The following is a 16,571-nucleotide window of genomic DNA, read 5'->3' as shown; positions in this document are numbered from 1 at the left end:
TCTGAGGAGGATAGGTTTTAGTTCTTTCTTCAATGTTTTGTAACACTCCCCTGTGAAGCCGCCTGGCCGAGGCTTTTGTTTGCTGGAAGCTTTTTGATGACCACTTCAACTTCTTCCATAGCTATTGGCCTATTGAGATGTTTAGATTCTTCCTGATTGAGTTTTGGAAGGTTATATTTTTCTAGGAATATGTCCATTTCCTCCAGGTTGTCCAGTTTGTTGGAATAGAGTTGTTCATAGTGTTTTTTTTTATCCTTTGTATTTTGGTGGGGTCTGTTGTTATTTCACCTCTTTCATTTCTGATTTTTTTTATTTGGGTCCGCTCTCTTTGCTTCTTGGTGAGCCTGGCTAAAGGTTTATCAATCTTCTTTATCCTTTCAAAGAATCAGCTCTTGGTTTTGTTGATCTTTTGTATTGTTTTTTTTTTTGGTCTCAATGTCGTTTTATCTCCGCTCTGATCTTATTATTTCCTTACTTCTGCTTACACTGGGCTTTTCTTGTTGCTCTTTTTCTAACTCTTTGAGTTGTAGGGTTAGGTAATTTATTACCATTGTTTCTTGTTTTTTTGCAGTAGGCTTGTAGAGCTATGAACGTCCCTCTCAAGACTGCTTTCGCTATGTCCCATAGATTTTGGATTGTTGTGTTTTCATTGTCATTTGTTGCCATGATGTTTTTTTTATTTCTTCCTTGATCTCTCTGGTAACCCAGTCATTGTTTAATAGCATTCTGTTCAGTCTCCATGTGTTTGATTTTTTTGGACTGTTTTTATTGTAGCTGGTTTCCAGTTTTATGTCACTGTGATCTGAGAAGATCCTTGATATGATTTCTATCTTCTTGAATTTGAAGAGACATTGCCTATGTCCCAACATATGGTCTATCTTTAAAAATGACCCATGTGCACTTGAAAAGAATGTATATTCTGTGGCTTTGGGGTGAAATGTTCTGAAGATGTCACTTAATTCCATGTCGTCTAGTGAGTCATTTAGGATTGATGTGTCTTTGCTGATTTTTTGTTTTGAGGATTTGTCCAATGGTGATAGTGGGGTATTAAAGTCTTCTACTATGATTGTATTGCTGTCATTTTCTCTTTTGATATCTTTCTGGAGTTTTTTTTTTTATGTTTTTGGGTGCTCCTGTATTGAGTGTGTATATGTTTATCAGAGTTATTTCTTCTTGTTGGATTGCTCCCTTTAGTATTATGAAGTGGCCTTCCTTATCTCTTGTTACTTCCTTCACTTTGACATCTAACTTGTCAGATATAAGTATTGCTACCCCAGATTTTTTTTTTCATTTCCATTTGCCTGAAAAACCTTTTTCCATCCGTTCACCCTCAGTCTTTGTGTGTCTTTTTTTCTGAGGTGGGTTTCTTGTAGACAGCAGATATATGGGTCGTGTTTTCTTATCCAATCCGTTACCCTATGTCTTTTGATTGGGGCATTTAATCTATTTACATTTAAAGTTATTGATAGGTACTTGTTGCCATTTTTATTCTTTACCTCTGTGTTCCTTGTTCACTTTCTATTTCTTTTTTAAATTATATTTTACTGATTTTTTACAGAGAGGAAGGGAGAGGGATAGAGAGTCAGAAACATCGATGAGAGAGAAACATCATTCAGGTGCCTCCTGCACACTCCCTACTGGGTATGTGCCCGCAACGAAGGTACATGCCCTTGACCGGAATCAAACCTGGGACCCTTGAGTCCGCAGGCCGACGCTCTATCCACTGAGCCAAACTGGTTAGGGTTTTTTTTTTTTTTTTTTTTTTTTTACAGCAGACCCTTTAGCATTTCTTGTTTTGCTGGTTTGATGGTAATAAATTCCCTTAGTCCTCTTTTGTCTGTGAAGCTCCTGATTTCACCTTCAGTTTTGATTGATAGCCTTTCTGGGTACAGTATTCTTGGATTCAGACCCTTCCTTTGCATGACTTTGTATATTTCATTCCATTCTCTTCTGGCCTGATGAGTTTCTGTTGAGAAATCAGTTGCTAGTCTGATGGGGGTTCCTGTGTAGGTAACTTTCTGTCTCTCTCTGGCTGCTTTTAAGATTCTTACTTTTTCGTTGGTGTTTGCCACTTTAATTATAATGTGCCTTGGCATCGGTCTTTTGGGGTTTATTTTGCTTGGGACTCTGTGAGCTTCTTGGATTTGTGTGCGTTTTTTCTTCCCTATATCAGGGAAGTTTTCTGTCATTATTTCTTCAAACAGGTTTTCTATTCCTTGCTCAGTTTCCTTTCCTTCTGGAACTCCTATTATGCGGATGTTGTTTTGTTTCGTGTTGTCCCAAAGTTCCCTTAGGCTCTCCTCCTGCATTTTAATTTTTTTTTCTAGAAGCTGCTCTACTTGGGTATTTTTTCCTACCTTGTCTTATAGCTCACTGATGCGGTCCTCTGCTTCTTCTAGTCTACTCTTGATGCTTTCTATTGAGTTCTTTACAGCAGCGATGTCATTTTTCATTTTTTCTTGGTTCTTCTTCATTTCCTCTTGGTTCTTACTCATACTGTCAAATATGTCTTCCATTCTTTTCAGCCACCTTATGACAATTTCTCTGAAAACTTTCTCTGATATGTTGCTTGTGTCCATTTCGTTTACTTCCTTTTCTGGTGATGTCTGCTTTTTCATATGCGGGCTGTTTCTTTGTCTCCCCATGGTCTCTCTTCTCCGCTTGTCTGGTTATGTAGTTCTCTCTCTCTTGCGTTGATTTAAAGGCACAAAATACAACACAACCAGGTACAACACACAAGGCACTGAACAGAAATGTATTCACGATATTAACAACCCCAAATAAAGGTGACTACCAGAGAAAGGCAAATAAGGGGATAGGAGAGAAAGAAGAGAAGAAAAAAAAAAAGAAAGAAAGAAAGGAGTGCCAAAATGAAATTGGGAAAAGGAAAGAAAAAAAAAGTAAGGGAGAAAAGAAATAGAATAAGAAAGAAAAGGGGAACAAACTATACATATGGGGAGAAAACTCCAATAGAACAGCACTAATCCCAGCAAATGCAAGGAACACGTGCCTGGAGATGAATACAAACTACAAGCAACAACTACTATCAAGCGAGTCAAGGGAAAACAGAAGCAAAAAACAAAAACAAAGCAAACAAAAAAAAAAGAATAAGCTAAACAATCTCACAAGCATAAAAAATCGATATAATCAACATTCAAGCAAACAACAATAAAAGGACAGAGAGAAAAACAATTTTTTGGATAGTGAAGACGGAGAAGAGAGAGGTATGTATGAAATCAGAGCAGGGGATTGGAAATTAGATATATAAGTAGGGTGAAATTTTAATGGGGCAATAAGAAAGAATAGGGAGAATCTAAAGCAGGAGAAGGGTAAGAGAAACAGGACAACAAAAGGTTAAAAGTTAGGAAGAGAGTGATGGCATAAAGGTAGAGTTGAGGTAAGAATAGAATGATGCTAAAGGAGCCAAAACCGGTTTGGCTCAGTGGAAGAGCGTCAGCCTGCGGACTGAAAGGTCCCAGGTTCGATTCTGGTCAAGGGCATGTAACTTGGTTGCGGGCACATCCCCAGTAGGAGGTGTGCAAGAGGCAGCTGATCGATGTTTCTCTCTCATCGATGTTTCTGACTATCACTCTTCCTTCCTCTCTGTAAAAAATCAATAAAATATATTTAAAAAAAAAAAAGAATGATGCTAAAGGAAAGATGAAAATAGAATATAGAACACTAATGTCAAAGTCAAAGAAAATAAAATGACACTTTTTTTTTAAAAAAAGGTAAAATAGTAGTAGTAATAATACTGATTGAAAATAAAAACGTAATAATTAAAAAGCTAAAATCAAGTGAGGAAAAAAAATTAGTTAAGTAAAAGATGAAAAAATAAAATAAAATAAAAATAAAATGTGCATTACTGAAGTTCATTCATTTCCTCTATTGTTCTTTTTGGCACGCTTGTTTCCCAGTCAGGACAGTATTGCAGTTCCCTGCGTTCCACTGCTCCTCAGTGTTGTAAGCCAGTCCCGATTTTTAGGCAGTGTATTTTACTCTCTTGTATTTCTTTATTTGTGATTACACAAGAGTCAATTTGTGATTTAACCCCTTGGTAGCAATGTTTCTGGATTGACTTCTGGGTCTATAGGTCCTCTCTAGCCTGTGCTTAGATCCTGCTTTCCCTGTGGCACTCAATACCGGTTTGTGGGAGTGGGCTACCCCATTGCGGGTTCTCTGATGGTCACTCCCCACTCCGATCCCCAGGTTTCAGAAAAACCACTTTCCCCTGCATTCTCCTAGGGTGTTCCCAACTGTTTGATCCCATGCATTGGGCTCAGCAATCAGAAGTAAGGATTTAAAGAGGAGAAAGTGCAAGGGTGTGAACTCTGGGGGTGCGTGTAAGTCTGTGCAGTCCTTCCTTCTCCCCTCTCACCCCCCCGTGTCCAAGCATCCGGCACACTTTTAAAATCTTTAGGGTGTCCTTCTGCGTCTGATCAAAATGGGTTGCTTTTTAGAGATCCCCTCTGTTAGCAGCTGTGAGGAACCCCTTCCACATTCATGGATCACACCAGCCCCAACAGCCACAGATTTTTCTAGGCGCAGACTTCCCCCGGTCTTCCAGCTCCCGCAGTGCGTGTGTTTCTCTGTCCTGCTGGGACCAGAGACCTCACCTTTTCCCAGGTTAAATCAGACCTTTCCGTGGTGGAGTGTAGAGCTCCTCTGAATCCATGTGTTTGCTCCAATTGGGGACCGGTGCTCTGGGGTTCGCAGCTGTTTCGTGGGTGCCACAGTTGTAGATTTTCAGGCTTCCGATAACATCCACTTTCCCCTTCAAGATGGCGCGGTCTCCGCGTCCCATCCGGTGGCTCCGGGAGGGAACCCAGCAGCAGTGGGGGCTGCCCGGTCAGGGGAGCCCTGTCCAGCAGTCCCCCACCTTCTCCTGGAGTATAGCTGTCCCTTAACTCACCAACAGACACTCCCCATGCGACCCTCAGCTGTTCCTTCTATCTACTCCGGGACAAGGCTGGGGACACGTCTGTCTATTCCGCCACCATTTTTTTCTCTCCAACACTTGTTATTATCTGTCTTCAGGTAACATTCTGAGAGGTGTGGAGTGGTATCTCATTGTAATTTTGATATGTATTTCCCTAATAGCTAATGAAGTTGAACATCTTTTCATATATCTGTTGGCTGTTGGTATGTCTTCTTGGGTGTGTTCAAGTCTTCTGCCCATTTTTCAAATTGGATTGTTTGTTTGGTATTAAGTTGCATAAGTTCTTTATACATTTTGGATAATAACATTTTGTTAGAGATACTGGTTTTAGATATCTCACATTCAGTTGGTTACCTTTTTGTTCTATTGATGTTTGTTTTGGCTGTGCTTCTAGAAGCTTTTTAGTTTGCTAAAGTTCCATTCATTTATTTTTGCCTTTATTTCCCTTGCCTTTGGAGTCAAATTCATAAAATGTTTTCCAAGACCAAGGTCCATAATTATAGTATCTATGTTGTCTTCTATGTAATTTATTGTTTCAGATCTTACTGGTATATTTAGGCCTTTGATCTATTTTGAATTAATTTTTGTACATGGAGACAAACTAATCTGGTTCCATTCTTTTGCATGTAGCTTTCCAATTTTCCCAGCACAATTTATTGAAGAGGTTTTCTTTTCTCCATTGTGTGTTTTTGGCTCTTTTATAAAAAATTATTTGCCTAGATACATGTGGGTTTATTTCTGGGCTTTCAATTCTCTTCCATTGGTCTATGTGTCTGTTTTTCTGCCAATACCATGCTGTTTTGATTATTGTAGCTCTGTAATATAATTTGAAGTCAGGTTGTGTGATACCTCTAGCTTCATTCTTTTTTCTCATGATTGCTTTGGTGATTTGGGGTCTTTTGTGGTTCCATACAAATCTGATGAATTTTGGTTCTATTCCTTTTAAAAATGACATTGGGATTTTGACGGGGATTACATTAAATCTATATATTGCTTTGGGTAATATGGCCATTTTAACTATGTTGATTCTTCCAATCCATGAACACAGACTATCTTTCCATTTCATTGTCTTTTTCAATCTTTTTTAATATAGTTTATTGATTTTTTACAGAGAAGAAGGTAGAGGGATAGTTAGAAACATCAATGAGAGAGAAACATAGATCAGCTACTTCCTGCACACTACCTACTGGGGATGTGCCTTCAACCAAGGTACATGCCCTTGACCGGAATCAAACCTGGGACCCTTCAGTCCGCAGGCCGACATTCTATCCACTGAGCCAAACCGGTTAGGGCTCTCTTTTATTGATGCTTTGTAGTTTTCAGTATGTAAGTCCTTCACATTCTTTGTTAAGTTTATTCCTATGTATTATATATTGGGTCACAAAGCTAGCCTGAACAAATTCAACAAACATTAATAAGATGCACCAGGTTATGATGTTAGTTTCTAGAAGTGTTTAGAGATAAGATAATTTCCCACAGTGCTGTAAGGTTGTACCATGTGTATATTACATAAGGGTACCATGTATAAGTGAGTATCATTCACTTAGTAAATATTTTAGTTTAAAAATTTTTAATAATTATATTTAATAAACATTTATATTTAACATTTTATTTATATTTTTAATGTTTAATTTATTCAGTTTCTGTCAGAGAGCAGCAGTGCTAATAATACCAATTACTTTTGGAACTTTTTAATGTAATTTTTCTTTGATAATTTATTTTTCTCTGTTCTCACTGATGCAAATACTAGTTGAATGTTGATCTCTATTAATTCTCTTAACTTTTTCTTTGTCTTCCTTTTATTCCCAGTTTTTTTTCCAGTCCATTTAGTAACTTTTTAAAATTTTTGCTATTGTGTTTTGAGTTTCTAAGAACTCTTTATCATTCTCTACATAAAAAAAAAGCATTCCTGTCCTTGTTTATGGATACAACATCTTGTATATCACTGAGCTTTCTGTTTCTACATTGTCTGTTGCCTTTTAAAATTATGTTTATTAAATTTTTTTGAGAAATAATTATAAACAAGAAATTGCAAAAATTATGGAGTTCTTAGGTACTCTTCACTCAGCTTCCTTCATTGATAACATCTCACATAAATGTAGTACATTATCAAACCAGGAAATTGACCTTGATACAATACTCTAAACTATAGACATCAATTTTTATATGTACTCTTTTTTTCTGGTATATATTCTTTGTTACTTTATCACATATATATTCATGTAACTAACTACCATCACAATCAGGACACAGAACTGTTCCATCACCACAAAGAAATACCCTTATGCTACTACCCCTTTAGAGTAACACCCTTTCCCCATCCCTAATCTCTGGCACTTTCATTATTTTTAAAAAATGTATTTTACAATTGAAGTTGACATACAATATTATATTAGTTTTAGGTGTACAATATAGTGATTAGACATTTATATACCTTATAAAATTATGTCTCTGATAAATCTAATCTCACCATAGAGTTATTATAGTATTATCGACTATATTCTCTATACTGTACTTTACATCCCCCTGGTTATTTTAATAACTGGCAATTTGTACTTTAAAAATAAAAAAATTAAAATTATAGTTGCCATTACTATTATTAGTTTCAGATGTACAGCTTAGTGATTAGACATTTATATAACTTACAGAATGATTCCCCAATTAGTCTGGTACCCACCTGACACCATATACAATTATTACAATATTATTGACTATATTTCCTTTGCTCTACATCCTGTGACTATTTTGTAACTGTCAATTTGTACTTCTTAATCCTTTCACCTTTTTTACCCAGGCTCCCAAGCCCCCTGACATCTGATGACTACCAGTTTGTTCTCTGTATCTTTGAGTTTGTTTTACTTCCTTTATTTTGTTTTTTAGATTCCACATATAAGTGAAATCATATAGTATTTGTCTTTCTCTGTCTGACTTACTTGACTTAGCAGAATACTCTCTAAGTCCATCCAGGTTGTCATAAATGGTAAGATTTCATTCTTTTTTTATGCTGAGTAATGTTTCATTGTATATATATACATCTTCTTTATCCATTTGTCTCTCATTGGACATTTAGGTTGCTTCCATATTTTGGCTATTGTAAATAATGTTGCAGTGAACATAGGGATGCCTATATCTTTTCCAGTTAGTGTTTTCAATTTCTTTAGACAAATACCCAGAAGTGGAGTTTCTAGGTCATATGGTAGTTTTATTTTTAAGTTTTTTGAGGAACCTCCATACTGTTTTCCACAGTGGCTGCACCAATTTACAATCAAACCAACAGTTCACGAGGGTTCCCTTTTCACCACATTCTCGCCAACTCTAGTCTGTTGATTTATTGGTGATAGCCATTATGACAGGTGTCAGGTGATATCTCATTGTGGTTTTAATTTGCATTTCCCTGATCTTTAGTGGTTAGGCATCATTTTATATGTCTATTGGCCATCTGTATGTCCTCTTTGGAGAAATGTCTATTCAGGTCCTCTGACCACTTTTTAATCATATTGTTTATTTTTTTTTGGTGTTAAGTTGTATAAATTCCTTTTATATTTTGGATACTAACCCCTTATGGAATGTATCATTGGCAAATATCTTCCTTCTTCCATTCAGTGGGTTGTCTTTTTGTTTTTTTGATGGTTTTCTTTGCTGTGCAAAAACATTTTAGCTTGATGTAGTCTCATTTGTTTACTTTTTCTTTTGTTTTCCTTGCCTGAGGAGACACAGAAAAAAAAAAAATTGCTAAGAGTGATGTCAAAGAGTTTACTGTCCCGTATTTTCTTCTATGAATTTTATGGTTTCAGGTCTTACATTTAATTTTTTAACTCTTTTTTTGGGTATATTTCATATGGTGTAAGAGTGGTTTAGTGTCTTTTTTAAAAAAAGACATTTTATTGATTTTCTTACAGAGGAAGGGAGAGGGATAGAGAGTTAGAAACATTGATGAGAGGGAGACATTGATCAGCTGCCTCCTGCACACCTCCTATTGGGGATGTGCCTGCAACCAAGGTACATGCCCTTGACCGGAATCGAACCTGGGACCTTTCAGTCCGCAGGCTGATGCTCTATCCACTGAGCCAAACCGGTTAGGGCTAGTGATTTTTTTTTTGCATTTATCTGTCCTGTTTTTCCAACATCATTTATTGAAGAGACTGTTTTTACCTCATTCTTGCCTTCTTTGTCATAGGTTAATTGACCATATAGGCGTGGGTTTACTTCTGGGCTCTCTATTCTGTTTCATTGATCTATATGTCTGTTTCTATGCTAATACCATGCTGTTTTGATTGCTGTAGCCTTGTAGTATAGTTTGATATTAGGTAGCATGAAACTTCCAAATCTATTCTTTCTTAAGATTGCTGTGGCTATTTGGGGTCTTTTGTGTTTCCATGTAAATTTTAGTATTATTTGTTCTCCTTCTGTAAAAAATGCCATTGGCATTTTGATAGGGGTTGCGTTAAATCTGTAGACTTGCTTTGGGTACTATGGACCAGCAGTCGCCAACTGGTGGTCCGTGAGGTCCGAAAGGTTGGCAACCGCTGCTGTGGACAGTTTAACAATATTGATCCTTCCTGTCCATGAGTATGGTATATATTTCTATTTATTATATATCGTCTTCATTTTCTTTCTTCAATGTTGTACAGTTTTTTGGGTATAGATCCTTTACCTTTTTGGTTAAGTTTATTCCTAGACTCTTTGATGTAATTCTAAATGAAATTGTTTTCTTAATTTCTCTTTTTGATAGTTATTGGTGTATAAAAATGTAACTGCTTTGTGAATATTAATTTTGTATCCTGGTACTTTACAGAATTCACTTATCAGTTCAAATAGTATTTGGTGGAATCTTTAAGGTGTCTTTCTATATATAGTGTCATTTCAGTTGCAAATAATGACAGTTTACTTTTTCCTTTTCAATTTGGATGCCTTTTATTTCTTACTAGAGGCCCGGTGCATGAAATTCGTGCACGGGGGGGGCAATGTGTCCCTCAGCCCAGCCTGCACCCTCTCCAATCTGGGACCCCTCGAGGGACGTCCCTCTCACAATCCAGGACTGCTGGCTCCCAACTGCTTGCCTGCCTGCCTTCCTGATTGCCCCTAACTGCTTCTTCTTGCCAGCCTGATCACCCCTAACCACTCCCCTGCCAGCCTGATTGATGCCTAACTGCTCCCCTGCCAGCATGATTGCCCCTAACTGCCCTCCCCTGCAGGCCTGGTCACCCCTAACTGCCCTCCCCTGCAGGCCTGGTCCCACCCCCCACTGCTTTCCCCTGAGGCCTGGTCCCCCCCAAGTGCTCTCCTCTGCAGGCCTGGGTGTCCCCCCCCCCCCAACTGCCCTTCCCTGCAGGCCTGGTCACCCCCAACTTCCCTCCTCTGCTGGCCTGGTCACCCCTAACTGCCCTCCCCTGCAGGCTTGATCGCCCCCAACTGCCCTCCCTTGCATGCCTGGTCCCTCCCAACTGTCCTCCCCTGCTGGCCTGATCGCCCACAGCTGCCCTCCCTTGCAGACCTGGTCCCTCCCCTGCTGGCCATCTTGTGTGTTGGAGTGACGGTCAATTTGCCCATACTCTTTTATTAGATAGGATTATTGTGGCTAGGACTTCCAATACTATGTTAAGTAGTGAAAGTCAACATCTTTGTCTTGTTCTTGATCTGAAAGGAAAAGCTTTCAGCTGTTTACCCTTGAGTATGGTGTTAACCCTTGAGTTGGTGTTTGCCATCTATAGCTTTATTATGTTGAGGTATGTTTCCTCTATCCCCACTTTTCTGAGTGTTTTAAATCATAAATTGGTTTGGGCTTTTTCCAAATACCTTTTCTGCATATATTGAAATAACAGAATTTTTATTCTTCATTTTATTTGTTAATTGTTTTGTGGATATTGAACCAACCTTACATCCCAGGAATAAATCTTACTTGATCATTAGAAATGATCTTTTTAATGTATTGCTCAATTCAGTTTCGTTGAAGATTTTTGCATCTATTTCATCAGAAATATTGGCCTATCATTTTCTGTTTTTGTAGTGTCTTTATCTAATTTTGATATCAGGATTAATGCTGGCCTCCTAACATGAGCTTGGGAGCCTTCCCTCCTTTTTAGTGTTTTGGAATAGTTTGAGAAGGATAGGTATTAATTTTTCTTTGAATGTTTGATAAAATTCACTCCTGAAGCCATCTGGTCCAGGACTTTGGTTTATTGGCAGTTTTTTGATTACTGATTCAATTTTATTAGTTTTCAGTCCCTTCAGATTTTTTGTTTCTTCCTGGTTCAGTCTTGGGAACTTGTATGTTTTTAGGAATTTTTCCATTTCTTTCAGGTTGTCCAATTTTGGGGGGCATATAATTGTAGTATTTCTTGTAACCTTTGTATTTGTGGTGTCTGTTGTCACTTCTCTTTTATTTCTGATTTTATTTATATGAGCTCTCTTTTTTTCTTGATGAGTCTGGCTAAAGGTTTATTAGTTTTTTTATGTGTCCAAAGAACCAGCTGCTCGTTTCATTGATCTTTTCTATTATTTTATAAACTATTTCATTGGCTTTTGCTTTAATCTGTATTATTTTTTTCCTTCTACTCACTTTGGGCTTTGTTTTTCTTTTTTATTTTTAATATATTTTTATTGATTTCAGAGAGGAAAGGAGAAGGAGAGAAAGATAGAAACATCAATGATGAGAGAAAATCGACTGGCTGCCTCCTGCACACCCCCACTGGGGATCAAGCCCGTAACCTGGGCATGTGCCCTCACTGGAATCAAACCATGACCTCCTGGTTTATAGGTTGACACTCAACCACTGAGCCATGCCAGCCAGGCTTTCATGACTATTTGATTTTAAAGGTCTGATTCAGAGTGCATTCCATGTGGGAATGAAAAGAAAGGATAGAAGTGTGTTGGTTTTTTTTGCGTTCATTTAAAATCAAAACAATTTAGAAATGAAGCCAATATTTCAACAGAACGAACTTCATCTTTCAGCTACAGAGATGTCTGGTTGAAATGATTTTTCAATTAATCAGTCTGCTTGGTCCTTACTCAAACTGAACATTTATCCTGCATTTGCCTTAGTTGTAGTTGTGTTTGTATATTGTGCATTAAATTATCAATTAGATTCATATTTAGAGAACATATCACATTTAAAACTTAGCAACTAGAAGAATTTGAGGACTTACTCTTTTGAATATACATATAATCTTTGCTATATTTATATAGATTCCTTTCTTTTTCCTAGTCTGGGACGTGAACCAGGAAATTCATTGTTTCTAGTCTATAAAGTTTTTAATGTAAATGCAGTAGGATCTTTTTATTTGTTCTATTGCAAGAAAAAGAGTATGTTCCAAAGATGCAATCCTACTCTGATCTTTTTCACTAGAAAGAAGGTGGGAGTAGAGGTTTTATTTTCTGTCAGTTTATAAGAGACAAATGACTGATAAAGGCTAATAGATTGGTTGCTTTAATTTCCCTAGAAGTAACTCTTAGGGTAAATACAAAGTCAGCCTTTTCTTTTGTCTTTATAGTCTGTTACAGTAAAGTGATAACTGATTTTCATAATGAAAGAAACCACATTTTAGTGGAAGATTAAATTTTCAATAGTGAAAGAGAGCAGTGTAATATGGAGGGGGCACTGGAATAAATCAAAAGGCTGGTCAGCTTATTCAGACTTCATTTAATCTTCATATTAATGTTAGAAAGTATGGTAAATGGGATCTACATTTTACAGATGAGGAAACTGAGCTTCCAAAATGATAATATTCAAAACACCAAGCAATTAACTATTAAAGGATGTTTTGATTCTAAATCTTTACTACACTAAAACAATGAAGTTCCTTCTGTTTATTTCTAGAAAACACTTTAATATTTTAAAACTACGAACCAGGGTATATGCCAAAATGGTAAATTTCCAAAATACCTTAGGTCTGGCTCTCTTGCTTTTGTTACTGTCCATTTTCCTGCCTTCAATTTATTCTGATTAAAACCTTATCTCTTTGTCAGTGCCAAATTTACCAGTGATTAATCCTAATCAGCAGTGATTTCTTCTAATATCTTAAAACATTTATTATCTATCATTCATTTGTTACTTATTTGAGATATATTTAGTCATTTTATACTTGAAATTTGGGATAACTCTTGAATCATTTAAATTTCTACTTGTTCATGTGTTACTGAACATATCAGGCTCCTTGAGGGAGCTTCTCTACTGGCATGTAGCACAGCATTATACACAGAGTACTTAATAGCTTAATAAATAATTGTGTGAATGAATTCTGCCAACTTGACAATTTTAGTTTATCATCAGTCTCTGTTATTCACTTCTCATGGGCAAATTTACTCTATACATGATGTTTTAAAGTTTTAAATTCTATGACTACACAGCTGATGCCGATAAGCTTTGTAGACAAATGCTTTTAAAAATGTCAAAAAGAGTTCAGTCAAAATAAAAATAGTTTATTGAAGTTAGCATGTAGACTTGCTTTATTTGGCAGAGAGACCAGTTACTTTGCCCCATATCTCAGAAAGAGTTCAGAAGTTGGTGTTCTTTTCTTTCTTTTTTTCTCCCACAATAAAAGAAATAAAGTCCTATCTGGTTTGGCTCAGTGGATGGCACGTCAGCCTGCAGACTGAGGAATCCTGGGTTCGATTCCAGTCAAGGGAACATGCCCAGGTTGTAGGCTCTATCACTAGTGTGGGATGTGCAGGAGGCAGCCGATCAATGATTCTCTTATCATTTATGTTTCTATCTCTCTCTCCCTCTCCCTTCCTCTCTGAAATCAATCTATATATATAAAAGCCCAGTGACCGGAACGGTGGAATGACCAGAACTACTGGAACGACCGGTGGCTATGACGTGTACTGCTGCAGCCAGTCAGCCTGATCTGGGCCCAATTGGCCCCACCCCCGGCCAGCCCGGCCTCGGATCAGCCCCCAACATCCCAATTGGGGGCGGGGCTGTCTGGCCAATGGCCTGCTGCCCCTCCTGCTGGCCTGGCCTGATGGGCCCCCATTGGGACGAGCCAGCCGGATTCCACCCATGCACAAGTTCGTGCACTGGGCCTCTAGTAAAAATACAAAAAAAATAATGAAAATTTAAAAAATAAAATAAAAGACATAAAAACATTTGAGCAATATTTAGGTGATTTGGGTGGTCACTGCTGCTGCTGCTGCTGCTACTACTACTACTTCTTACTAAAAAATCAACTAATCTTTCTGGGCTGTAGTTTTCTTATCCTAAAAAAATCAGTTGGATTATGTGATCTTTAAAGATACAGTGCTCCAGATTTTATAAAACCTAGAAGTTCGAGATAAATTAGGCTTATTTCAGGGATTGTAAAGTAGCATTTGATTCTTGCCCTTTAAGATATTAATAGTTTTATGTTAATTTATTTTTTTGAAGTGTTTGTATCTCGTGTTCTACTTTTATGGTTAATTTTATTTTGTAACTTATCAGTACTCCCTCACGTGTTGCTAAAGGAGTTGTCGACCACACCAAAATGAGTCTACATGGTGCTAGTGGGGGACATGAGAGATCAAGAGATAGACGACGGTCAAGTGACAGATCACGAGATTCATCTCATGAAAGAACAGAGTCTCAGCTCACTCCTTGTATTAGAAATGTTACTTCTCCAACACGACAGCACCATGTTGGTATGTAGATGAACTAACCTTCCTAACAATTTTTAAGCATGCGCTTACCTTTTTAAAGTAGTAAGGATACTGAATTGTGTCTAATACTTCAGAGTAAAATTAACTTGTTACTTTTATTTAGTTGCTTCTATTTTAGTTTAGCTTGGTTCTTGCTGTGAAAAAAAACCCCACAACTTATTAAATGAAACAAAAATGAAATTTTTAAAGAATCTGGGCCAGACTTATAAAAGAAATAACTTGAAAAGCCTTTGTAATTGTGATATCTAGATTTCAAATTTTTTTAAGTTGGTTTTTATCTTATGAGATATATAGCAGTGATTTATTTTAAAGTAGTTCGTATATTATTGTAATAATAAATTTACTATAAATATCAATAATAAAATTATCAGTAATTGTCATTATTGATAGGGATTCTTGGTTAATTATCCTGGATAAAAGAAATTGAAAGGTAGAATACTCATCAGAATAATTTATTTTAATTTTTGACAATACATTTAATAATAAAAATAGAAGATGAAAGAGAAAGTGTGAAATGTTTTGCTTTCTTGGCAGGTAGCTCAGGTCTTTCTCTTCCTATCCATTGCTATAAATCGGGTGGGGAACCTTTTGTCTGTCAAGGGCCATTTGGATATTTATAAGATCATTTGCAGGCCATACAAAATTATCAACTTAAAAATTATGTTGCTATGAAAAAAGCCTCTAGATTTATTGAATTTTGAGTCCCGCCTGCAGTTGCTTTGGCAGGGTCAGACCAAATGATATGGCCCTTGGGCTGGACGTTCCCCACCCCTGCTTATAAATGAACGCTATTACCCCACGTAAATATGTGTGACTGTAAAGCACTAGTCTGAAGCAGAGGTATGTAAGCAATGTGAACTTGCTGATTTTCATTTTCCCCTGGGAAGGGACAAATTAAATACCTTGACTTACTATATGAGGCAGTTTCTGATTGTTATAAAGTAAAATCATTTCTATTAGGATCGAAGTATGTGTAGAAGTTGTCAATTTCTAAGTAGGTCCTTAAAGTCAAACTAGTACTGATAAGTAAAAAATTTAAAAAAAAAGAGTAAATAAGAGATTTAGTTTGTTATATGCAAAGTTCAGCATATGGGAAGATAATGAAATGATATAATTATTTTATTACCTTAACAAATTCTACTTTTGGGATGCTACTAGCATTGTGGAAACAGGCAAGAGAATGGAGGTGTCAGAGTATCTCTGGAGATACTGCAAATCTAATTATATAATCAGTAAAGCTGTACAGAGTGTTCTAAGTATCCTGAGTCATAGAAGAATTTGGCAAAAGCTGATGAAACTGAGGGGATGAAGGTACATTTTTAGGTCACCTTTTAAGTGTGAGCTAGCCTATAAAGGAAACTTAATTATAAAATCTCAGTTTTAATTTCTCCCTTATAGAATATTGGAACCTACCTATTAAAATTATAAATAGTAATTATTTGATCCTATAAAATTTGTAGCAGTGTTTTATTCAACAAATGTGAAAATGAAATGAAAGCAATATATCATCAGCTATTAAAGCCACTTAATTTGGAAGACATTAAAAGTCATTTGAAAAAATAAATACTTCTTGCTGTCCTTATTGAAATTTTTTTCTTCACTCAGACCTTCCTTTTGTGAGATAAATAATTGGTTTTGAAATGCCTTTATTAACACAGCGAGATTCCAAAAGTATAAATACTTTTAGTATTTGGGAGAGTTTAAAATTGGTATTCTTACTAATCTTTTATTAACTTTCAATGCTTATTTGACTTGTGATTCTGCTCCTTGGGTTTCTATATATTGTTAAGTAGAGTAGTAACATAAAATTTACCTTAGTTTTGATCTTAGTCTGGGACAACATTAGTAAGTTATACATCTTTTTTAGATTCTACAAAGATTAATTATTTTAGAAAATATTTTGCTATTTTTATTCCTGGGAAATAAATTAGTATTTATGGTGTTCTGTGGAAATGTTCAGATAAAAATGCAGGAATGCTGTGATTTAATACAACTTTTC

At 36.5% G+C, this 16,571-nt stretch overlaps 1 protein-coding gene across 10 annotated transcripts in view; it reads left to right on the top strand.

The window, feature by feature from the left end:
* The window catches only part of BTBD10 (BTB domain containing 10), a 76,736-nt gene that overhangs the window by 38,276 nt on the left and 21,889 nt on the right, over positions 1-16,571 (top strand). For 5 of the 10 annotated variants that reach the window (XM_080640135.1, XM_080640133.1, XM_080640134.1 and 2 more), the window contains one exon: positions 14,358-14,554. In XM_080640135.1, the coding sequence (XP_080496261.1) occupies positions 14,401-14,554 (154 nt within the window). In that variant the 5' untranslated portion in view covers positions 14,358-14,400. The remainder of the gene's footprint in view (positions 1-14,357; positions 14,555-16,571) is intronic. The other 5 variants (XM_080640132.1, XM_080640128.1, XM_080640129.1 and 2 more) reach the window with 1 other exon arrangement.

The sequence above is a fragment of the Plecotus auritus genome (assembly GCF_963455305.1).
Source record: "Plecotus auritus genome assembly, chromosome: 9".
Classification (NCBI taxonomy): domain Eukaryota; kingdom Metazoa; phylum Chordata; class Mammalia; order Chiroptera; family Vespertilionidae; genus Plecotus; species Plecotus auritus.
Note: the sequence above shows the minus strand (reverse complement) of the source record. Positions and strands in the feature narration are given on the sequence as shown.